We start from the raw sequence: 11,298 nt of genomic DNA, 5'->3' as shown, positions 1-11,298 counted from the left end.
CGAGGCCATGACCGGGATTAGGATTTTTCTTGGGAGAAGTAATGGCGAAATTGGAAGAGTAGACGTAAGAAGGAGAAGCACTACCTCCTGACTTGCTCATACCATCGATGGGGATAAAACGCAGCGTCGAATCTAGCGGCGGAGGCGGAGGCGGAGGAGAGATAGTTTCCGACTCGTCGTCTCCGTTTGATTCTTTTCCGGAGGATTGCATCTCCAGCATAATCTCCTTCACAAGTCCACGCGATGCGTGCGTTGCTGCTTCGGTTTCGAAAACCTTTGCATCGGCGGCCAAGTCAGATATTGTATGGGAGAAGTTTATTCCGCCGGATTATTCCTCTCTGATTCCTCCATCGCGAGTTTTCTCATCAAAGAAGGAACTCTATTTCTCTCTCTGTAACGATCCTCTTCTGATCGACAATGGCATAAAGGTATTTGAGTATATAATTCATCAATTTTGCGCTTTTTTTTATAGGATTTGAGGATTTGAAAATGTCTCTCGCCTTTGAAATGCTATTTTGGTAGAGAATTATGTCAATAGGAATGTGATCACAAGCTTATTTGAGAATGTTTCTTCTATATGGTGCTGATACTGAATCACTCTGATTGTTTGGGTATATAATAGAGCATATGGTTAGAGAAAGGGAGTGGGAAGAGGTGTATCATGTTATCAGCTATGAACCTCTCAATCATATGTGGAGATACTCTTCAATATTGGCAATGGATTTCAATTCCTGAATCTAGGTACTCTTTTTTTTTGTTTTCATCTTTGCGTTGGTTTGGTTGCAATGACTCGTTGGGATGGTGATGATGGAAAATTGTTTCCCCCCTGTTATGAAAGGTTTGAAAAAGTAGCCAAGCTTCGCAATATATGGTTTTTCGAGATTTGGGGCAGGACGAATACTAGTGTCCTGTCTCCAAGAACTCTTTACTCGGCTTACATACATTGTGTTCAAGGAAGGGGATGAATGTTATGGCTTTGCGGATGTGCCTTTTGAATCTGCACTTGGAGTGGTGGGACAGGAACCTTCCAGAAGGTTCATATGCTTTGATGTAGAAGCTATGGATGATTGGTTTATAAGAAGAGACGGTGGAAAGAGGAACGTTGTGAAACCAGAGAAGAGAGAAGATAGGTGGATGGAGATAGAGCTTGGGGAATTCTTCAATGAAGGAGGAGGATTAATGAATAGTGATAAAATTGAAATGATTGTTTTAGAGACTGAGCTGCTCAATTGGAAGTCTGGCTTGATCATTCAAGGAATTGAGATCCGACCTGCAAAAAGTCCTCCAAAGTGATTTTGGCGGAACACTTCTAGTGGTATTATTGTCAAATGGTGGAGTGAAGAGGTACATTTCAGTTGAGTTTGTTGTAATGATTTGGTTCAATAATTAGAGTTTATGTGGTGAACAAGAACAAACAACTTACTTTGCTTACTAGTATAAGTTATGCTCCAGCTTTGTTCTCATGCTGTGGAAGAGCGGTTGGATTGAATGATTCCGTTTATGTTTTTGTGTTGTATATGCTTTCTTGTTTGTTGTGGTTGTTTCTTTCTCCTCTCTCTCTTTTTCTTTAATTGGGCTTTTCTACTGTAGAAGGCCCATCTGAAACTATGACCAGAAAGAAAAAACGATGGAGTGTGAAGTGGACGGGTGCAAGAACTCTGAGAATCGAAAAAGGACTCTTTAAAAAGGAAGTCTGAGAATCGAAAAAGAACTCTCATCCCCGACTCGACGGAGACAGACGACAACGATGATACATTTAAGGAAACTGTTGGAGAAAAGTCGAAGCGAAAGCAGCGGAAGAAGTAAGATTGATTCTGGTTCTTCTTCTTCTTCTCCTTTCAACTGGTTGCCTGACGAATGCATTTCAAGCATAATCTCCTTCACTAGTCCTGAAGACGCCTGCGTCAGTGCTGTGGTTTCTAAAATCTTTAAAATCGGCGGTGAAATCAGATATCATATGGGAGAAGTTTATCCCAGAAGATTATAAATCTCTGATTCTTCCGTCGCGAGTCTTCTCGTCCAAGAAAGAACTCTATTTCTCCCTCTGCCACGATCCTCTCCTAATCGATGATGGCAATACGGTAAATAACCTAATTTAAATTCAAATTGGTATATAGAGTTATTGATCAGTTCGGTTAACTCTCTAATAACTTTTTTTGTCGAAAACTGAAGAGCATATGGTTAGAGAAAGCGAGTGGGAAGAGGTGTATCATGTTATCTGCGAAGAACTTCTTAAGCATACATGGTGATTTTCCTCCGCACCTCCACTGGTTTCCAAGTCCTGAAGCTAGGTGATTAAGTACCCATTTTTTTCATTATCTTTTGCAATGATCCGATCATTTTGAACATAACGCTGTAAAACGTTGCCCCTGTCTGTGATGTGCAGATTTGAATTGGTAGCGGAGGTTCCTCAAACATATAAGTTCGAGTTTCGTTGCAAAATGAATACTTGTGTCCTTTCTTCAAGAACACGTTACTCGGTCAACATTGTGTTCAAGAAAGGGTTTGAGTGTTTTGGCTTTAAGAATGTGGCTATGAAGGCTGAAGTTTGGCTGGTGGGAGATGTAGCATATAAAAGATTAGTGTGCTTTGATATGTCTACTGGTGGGCGAAAGGACATGGTGAAACCCGTGGCGAGAGAAGATGGGTGGATGGAGGTAGAGGTTGGGGAGTTTTTCAATGAAGGAGGAAGGCATGGTGATGAAATTGTTGAGACGAGTATAGTAGAACGGAAGAAAGCCCGCAAACGTGGTTTGATTATTCAAGGAATTGAAATTCGTCCTTCGAAAATTCCCGCCGAGTTTTTGGTTTGTGGGTTGTAACTTGTGAGGGTTAACATATTGCTATTTCTATTTAGAGAAAAAATTAAAAACTTGGCGGTTTTTTTTTTTTTAAGTGAAAAGCGTCTGGAAAAGAAGGAACATATTATCGTTGTCAATCTTAAACCTTATACTATAATACAATATATTATCTTCGTTTTTGGGAAAAGAGAAACCATTGCATAATTTAGGTTTTTCCTATTATCATTGTTACTAAGTATTAATCATCTATATTTATATAGCAAACCCACTTTTTTTTTGTCAACTTTTAATCCAACAGATGAGATTAGTTCCAGTTTTAATCCAACGGTTTTAAATTATCAATCGTGTCTTTTTGTCGCATCCCCATCTTTAAAAAATCACACCTCTTAGTTTTTGCATCTCTTTGTTGTACCTCCTGGTTTCAAAAATCACATCTATTAATTTTTACACCTTTGAATTTCACGCCTCTATGTATTACACCTCTTTGTTGTACCTCCATGTTTCACATCTATTAGTTTTTACACCTTTACAGTTCACACCTCTATGTCTTACACCTCTTTGTTTATTATATATAAATTTTTCTTGACTACATAAACAAGTTTCAAAAAATTGTTTTCTGAGTACCGAAGAATTTTTTTATTGAAGTGTTTTTTAACTTTCAAGCATCAAACTCTAATTCAAGGTAATTTAATTAATATTTTTGCTGTGAATGACCTGTAGTGTTTCTCATTTAGATTATTATTACTGTTAGTCGACATTATTAAGTTCATACATTAACCTTAGTTTTGTTAACTTTTAGTCTCTTCAAAATTTTTAGCCTCTCCTGTTTTCATGTTTTTGCATGGCTAATGTTATTAAATACGTGTGCCATATTTTCCGAACTTGTTAATTGTTTTTCCGGTTAGATTATTAATACTGTTAGATACGGTGGGACAAAATATATGTTTACTTGGCTTTCTTCTTTTTTGTTCAGAGCAATCTAGATTTGTTTAGTTCACCATCTAACGCACCACATGAAAATCTAATGCTTAACGGTTCGTAAATCAATTCTGAATTTTTTTGGTGTGTATAAACCATCGTAACCGTACGTATAAGTAACTGCAACATTCTTCTAAATCGTTTAATTCACTTTGAATAATATTGTGTGTGCATGAGGATTCTCTTAGAAACATGATTAGAGGTTTCTGGGTTAGTTTATTATTCTAATTAGAATATATTATTATGAAATCGTTGTTGATGTGGGCATGAATTAGGTTGTGCACGATTAGAATCTGGGTCACTATTGATATAGATGCTTACGGTTATTGCATCATTTATGTTCTTTGATCTGTGGTGGTGCTAAACGGTAACCGGTGATTATGGTATGTTGAAAATACCATTAGCGCCACCGTAAAGTCGTGATCAACAGTGGTGACTTGTAGGATTATGGCTATTAACTTCATACATTAATCTTAGTTTTGTTAACTTTTAGTCTCTTCAAAATTTTTAGCTTCTCCGGTTTTCATGTTTTTGCATGGCTAATGTTATTAAGTACGTGTGTCATATTTTTTGCATAGCTAATGTTTTTGATTCTCAATGTGCAGATTTTTTTTTTTGACTTTCTGGAAAAACCAAAACCAAGATACGAGAGGCATGATGATATGCAATGATGTTAGAGCTACAGATAAGCCAAATTTTTTTTAACAAACATGGTATAACAAACAAAATTTTATATATATTCTTATTTAACCTATTTATTTTTTCATGGTATAAATGTTTAATTTTTTTTTTATTTTTTTTTGTAGGATGTCCATTAGATATAAATAATCCAGGTTAGATTCCATTTTTTTTTAAATAAAGTTTTTAAAAAATTTAGTTGAATTATAATTTCTTATACTTTCTGGGTATCAAACATTTTGATAATATATAGGAATATTACAAATGAGCATGGAAATAGAAAGTGCCGAAGAAAAAGCCAGAAATACTTGTGACAACACAAAATCAAATTCTATAAAGCGTAAGCACGACCAAATGACAAGTCAAGTTAGAAAGAAAAGATCTACTAAAGGTAATTTGTTAAGTCTTTGATGACTTTCTAATCTGTATATACAACTTTTAAAAAACATAATGTATAACAGTCACTTGTAGAGTGATCTGGAATCCTCCAAAAAAAGAAATGCAAGAAATTTTAGAAAATTAGTGTTTAACCCAAAGAAGAGAACATCAAAAGGTGAGATATTATTATCACCTGTTTCACCACATCGACTTAATTTTTGCTGTCGTTTGGTACCGATTCATAGACATAAGTGGAAAATCAATTCCTAATATATGGTTGATATACAGAAATAAACTTCTCACCACTACTAAGCTAAAGTTCTCCATAAGAGCTCTCCGCTTCGTCTCTCTCTCTTAATTTTTTTTCTCTTGATTCAGCAAATCTGAGTAGTTTGTTTATTGCGTTTTTAGTTTTACGGTTTTGTGCGGTAATTAATAAACAAATTGGTTATTTGAATGTAGGTAAAAAACCTGTATCATCAAAAAAAATCGAAACAGAATCAATTAATAAGGTGTGGGGATTGTGATGCATTAGTATGGCCTAAGGAAAGTACTGCAAAGGATCGACAAACAAAAAGACCTCTATTTACAATATGTTGTAAACAAGGGCGTGTCAAATTGCCTACCATTCAAGAACCTCCGTTTCCGTTAAAAAAGCTTTTGTCTGATCCATCTTTCCGAAGACACATTAGAGTATATAATTCTATGCTCTCTATATGCTCTATGGGTGCTGAAATTGATTATTCAATTTTAAATTCAGCAGGTCCTTTTTGTTTTAAAGTGCATGGTGAAAATTATCATAGTATTGGATCACTTCTACCATTGGATGGGCAACAACCTAAATTTTTACAAATGTATATATTTGACACCGCTAATGAGTTGAAAAATAGGTTATCTATATTTCCAGATGGCAAAGAAATAGTAGATGAGGAAATTTTGTTAGCTCTAATAAACATGCTTGATGAAAATAATATTCTAGCCAAAACATTTAGAAAAGGTAGAGATCGTTATGAAAGCGGGAAAATGATATATATTAATATATATATATATATATATATATATTAACATTCTAAAATTAAGAGAACAAACTTCACTATTCCTTTATTACAACAACTTCAACATAGCTACAAGAATTTAGAAGAACATGGGTCATAACAGTAATCCACCGTATAAATATTTATCAAACCTGCAAATGAAACGTGGACAGCAACGCATTCTAGGAAGGGTAATACGAATATGGGAAGTAAGAAATCCAAAAAATGGAAATGAAATTATTAGTTTGAATTTTCTTCTTCTGGATGAGAAGGTAACTTAATACATTCATACAAGTTACTTTTAAAATATTTAATATATGATTGTTACGTATGACTAAACTAAGTTTTGTTTATAGGATACAACTATTATGGGTTCAATTTATAAACGATATATCGATCGTTACATACATAATTTTACCGAAGGAACCATATATTTTCTAAATGATTTTGAAGTATGGCGAGCCGGTGATTATTATAAAATTTCCGACCATGTTTTTACTATACGGTTGAACGACCATTCAAATATATCCCAGATAGAAAATAATATTTTCTCTATTTCTTCGGAAAAATTCAGTCTTCGTAATTATGATGAACTTATGGATATATCCGATAAAAATAGTCGGTTTGAAGGTATGAATTTCTTAATAATTTACTTCAGTGTTTCAGTGCATATTAAATTTTCTATCACAAAGTTCTTAAAAATTTAACAGTATGGAAAATATTAAAAATAGCAGTATGGCATGTCGGGTAATAACACATGTCGTGATGGCATACAAATCTGCTAAATATCTATGGTCGTGAGAAAATAAAAATGATCACTGAATAAGAACGTCATTTCGGTCTTTTTAATATATTGAGCATTATCATACTTGAATTTTATAGACCTATTCAAAATGTTTATAATATTAAATAATATATTTTGTCCATTTTTGTACAGATATTATTGGAGTTATAACCGATAAAAAATAATGAACGCACATTCAAGTAATGGAAATGAGAGGATAACTTTAGATATTCAACTGGAAGGGTTGGTTATATACATCCCCTAACTTTTTATAATTGAATAATAGTTGTCGTTAGGAATAGAAGCCACGTTTCACATTAGTTTCCAGTACATTATTAATTAATGTAATAAAATTAATATGTAACAGAGGAAGTAAAGTTCGAGTTACATTGTGGGATAACATAGTCAATACATATAAAGACTTGTTAGTAGATAAAGATGCAAAAGGAGAAATCGTGATAATTACAAGTGTCAATCCAAAAAAATATGCAGGTAACTAATACCCCACGTTCATTTTGTTTCTTATCATTAATATATAATGGGTCACTCTCTTTATTATTCCTTATAAATAATAAATAATTATCATTTATAGGTTATCTCTACTTAAACTCTACTTCTGCAACAAAGATTTACATTAATGACCAAGAAGGTGTTATAGACGATTTCAAATTACGGTAATTGAAAATAATGGTTTTTTTTTAAAAAAAAAGAAAAATGTTTACTCCTATACTTACAAATATTTCTAACAGTTTATTGCCAAGTATCATAACAACTATATCAAACGACAACTCTCCAACAACATTGGAAAAATCAATGGTCAAAATTTCTGAAATAATTAATTATATTTCCGGCGATTTAGTTGAGGTACAAATTGTTTGACTTAAACATTAATTAAATAATTAATATATATTTACGAACGGCGGTTTTAACTTTATTTAGTTAAAAATAAAATAATAAATTGTACAAATATTATTACCAGGAGAAGGAATTTACATGTGAAGGCAAAATAATTGAAATCTGTTCAAGGAATGGATGGAGTTATGTATCATGTAATTTATGCTCAAAAAAACTTCAAAAAATTGAAGGAAAACTAATCTGCAATAATTGTGTAAAGGAAGATGTCGTTGGTATTCTAAGGTATATTCCATATCTTTGAATTTTTTTAATTAATAATTTCATAATTTAGCTGCAATCAAATAACTTATTTGAAGTTTTATTATTATATACATGAACAGGTATCGGCTTGAAATTTTAGTTGAGGACGATTCAGACGTAGCATCATTGACTACATTTAATAAAGATGTCACCAAACTTTTGAACATATCTGCAACTGAATTGGTTAAATATTATGTAAGAAATACATATAATAAATTTAACAACAAAGCAAAAAATTATTATTTATAACAATAGTCATACAATATTAATATTCTTACTGATATTTAAATGTAATCGATGAATCAGGAAAAGATGTTCTATACTCCAACAGACGAAGATATTATCAATTTCCTTACAGAAAAACTTGTGGGGAATAAATTTAAGTTCAATATAAAAGTCACATCTTTTAACTTTAAATCTACATCGGCGGGTCTAACTGTGACAAGTATTCAAGGAGATACAATCTGTTTAACAACTCAGGATGAAAACGTATTTGACGCTCCCACAAATGCTGAACAAACAGTAAACATCACCAAAAGAAAGAATGTAGACCTAGACAGTGCTGCTAATGATAATTATCTTATCGGGGATACACACAAAAAACAAAGAGTAACAAAAAAAAGGAAGATCACACCCACTGGAATAACGGAAGCTGTAAAAAGAATAAAAGAGGAGGAGTCCAAAGACAATGAACTTACAGTAATAATAACTGGGAATAGGAAGAGAAAAATAATACCAAAGAGCAAAGTATTCGCTTCTAATGAAGAAAAGAGAAACAAAGAAGAAAATCTTAATGATCTTGAAGACTTAACTACAAAATCTATGAGACCACAAAGAAAAAGAAAAATGATAATTCATGAAGATTATGTGTAGTATATGTATAAGTTAATAAATTATTTTTTTAAAAGTTAAATGTTATTTCACAAGTTAGCTTAAATTAAATGAAATTTACATCCATACGACTACGACTGAATTTAATTATTCGTTAACTCACGTTCTACATAAAAATTAATCGTTTCATCCATAAATAACAAACTATAAATTAAAACAAACAAAGAAACAAATATATCAATACTTAGCACGTTACTCTACGAACCAATATAAAGTTATAAAGTAAGGCTGAACAAAGAAGACAAAAATAGTAAAAGTTGCCGATGTGGGTTAAAACAATTATGAAATTTTAATTTATGTGGGCTAAGTTTCTTTTGTTCCATCACTTGATTCCAAATTAGGATGTAAGCCCACGTTTAATTAATTTCGAATGGGCCTAAGCTTATTTAAACCAATTAAATACAAACCCTAATATCCCTAACCAAGGTCTCTCATACTTTTTTCTTTAACCGCCGTTGCTCCTTATTTCTTCTATTTCTACAGTTTGTTATCTTCTCTTCTGTATTCCTTTCTACAGCCTCTCTTCTATTTCTTCTTCTACTCGATTTATTTTTTTATTTTCTGTGATTGGACATAATGGCTCATGACTGCAACAATGGTGATTATCCGCTGATTCTTCTCTTCTTCACGGTCGATTATTTTCCATCGGTCGCCGGAAAACAATCAAAATTGCGTTATTTCAGATTTTAAACTCAAAACAGAAATTAACCGAGAGCGGAACTGTACCGAACCCGAAAACCGATTTAGCCGTACCGAACCGACCGAATTAACCGAACTCCCAGGGTTAATAAAGCGACAAAGGTAAATTAACGTGTATAGTATACAAATAAACACCTTTTTATTTTCTCAACGTTAGCCAACCTTACTTCCCCCACCTCTTCGTAGCCAACCTTTGCTTCCACCTCTTCGTAGCCAACCTTTGCAATGTTTCTTTAAACCTTTCCAATACTTCTTTAAAACCTTCCCATTTATAAGCAACAACCCTTAACCATTATTTAGCAACTTACTTAAATCTCTTCATTTCTATCGCACACTTAAATAATATAATCCTTTATTAACAAAGCGAAGTTAAGCGTCTCTGTCTCAGGTACGTTAATTCTTAATCTCTTTAATAAAATCATTGCATTTAAACATCTCTCTTTCTTTATTCCTTCCCACTCATCAAATACTATCATAATTTCAAAAATAAATTAGAATGAGTAGAATGATAGAGGAATTAAATGTTTTTGTTGATTTACTAATTCTGTTTCTACGTTTATGATGAAGATAGTGAATTATTGAAGTAGAATGGAAGATCTCGGACACCCACCATTGAACCAAATTGACGAAAATATCATTCTAGCAAAGCAAATGAAAGCATTAAATCTGAAAATGGACGAGGTCAGTCAATATGCATACACACCAAAACCTAGACAGTTCATGTGGGACAAAACTAAAAAAAAATGGCGAAGACGTAAACATTTACAATCAATCGAAGACGTAAACATTTACAATCAATCGGCAAAATTATTCGTCAAAAGGAACGTCAAGTAAGTATATCATTCGAAACTTTTTATTCTTGTTATTGACTTCACAATCAAATTATACTATAACTAAAAAATATGCAGAATGTTCATGAGGAATGGCGTAAAATGATGAAAAAAGTCCAATTTCCTTCGGCTAAGGAAAAAGAATTGAAAAACTGTGTCATGGATTATCAATTGGCTGTAGAAGCGATGCGTTACATGAGAGCAAAGAAGAAACGTTTAGAGGAAATAGAATACAATAGTGATAGCTCCTAAATTAATTATATTTACTTATTAGTTTATTTACTTATAGACTCAATTGTAATTATTTAATTAAACAACTTAAACTACAGAAGATGTAACATTTACAACATATAAGTAATAATTTAATTTCAATTTTTTAATCTATTAAAACTACAAAAATAATCAATCTTAAGTTACAAACTAAATATAGTTTTACAGAATTAATTGCATTAAATTTGTTGTTTACAAATACTATACTTCAAAATACTCATTGATTAAAATTAAAACAAATATTTTATGAAGAAATAGAAGTCATTTCATTTTATCATCATACATTATAGATTTTCGCTTCGAGCGCGGCAACGCGCGGGTTTGATTCTTAGTATATATAATAGCAAAGTGCTCTCTCATTTTAAAGTGTCCACGTCAGCATAAATTTTCAATTTCGTTGGGCTTTTTGTAAACCCAAATATAACTTTTCTAAGTCCAATTGATGAAAGCCTCTTTGAACTTTTTCCCTTCGTCGTCTTCTTCGTAAACAATCAGATTTCTTCTCTTTCTTCTCCACGACGAGCTCCTTCGATGGACTGCAATAATCCTCAACCGAAATGATTGAACGGAACCCAATCTTCGACCCGTTAACTCTCTCCCGTCACCGTAATAAGCAACGGAGCGAACTTTCACCGGCGACAGATTCTCGCTCCTCTCTTCTCCACCGCCTCCGCCCATCAATTGATATCAGCCCGATCAATTGATATCATTAAATCAATTGATATCAGCCCATTAAATAAAAAGCTAGACAAAACGTTGTCGTCATCTTCCCGATCATCTCTGCAGGGATTAACGATTCT

The 11,298-nt window shown here is 32.9% G+C and overlaps 1 protein-coding gene and 1 pseudogene across 1 annotated transcript; both read left to right on the top strand.

Moving 5' to 3' along the window:
* Positions 1-1,307, top strand: LOC104779580 (annotated as a pseudogene).
* LOC104779581 (F-box protein SKIP3) lies at positions 1,731-2,874 on the top strand. The gene is given in 4 exon segments (XM_010503947.2): positions 1,731-1,930; positions 1,932-2,081; positions 2,173-2,291; positions 2,387-2,874. Coding segments are annotated over 4 exon segments (888 nt in total). The 5' UTR covers positions 1,731-1,747; the 3' UTR covers positions 2,823-2,874.

Source organism: Camelina sativa, chromosome 4 (assembly GCF_000633955.1).
Source record: "Camelina sativa cultivar DH55 chromosome 4, Cs, whole genome shotgun sequence".
Lineage (NCBI taxonomy): Eukaryota > Viridiplantae > Streptophyta > Magnoliopsida > Brassicales > Brassicaceae > Camelina > Camelina sativa.
This window is presented reverse-complemented; position numbering and strand designations above follow the sequence as displayed.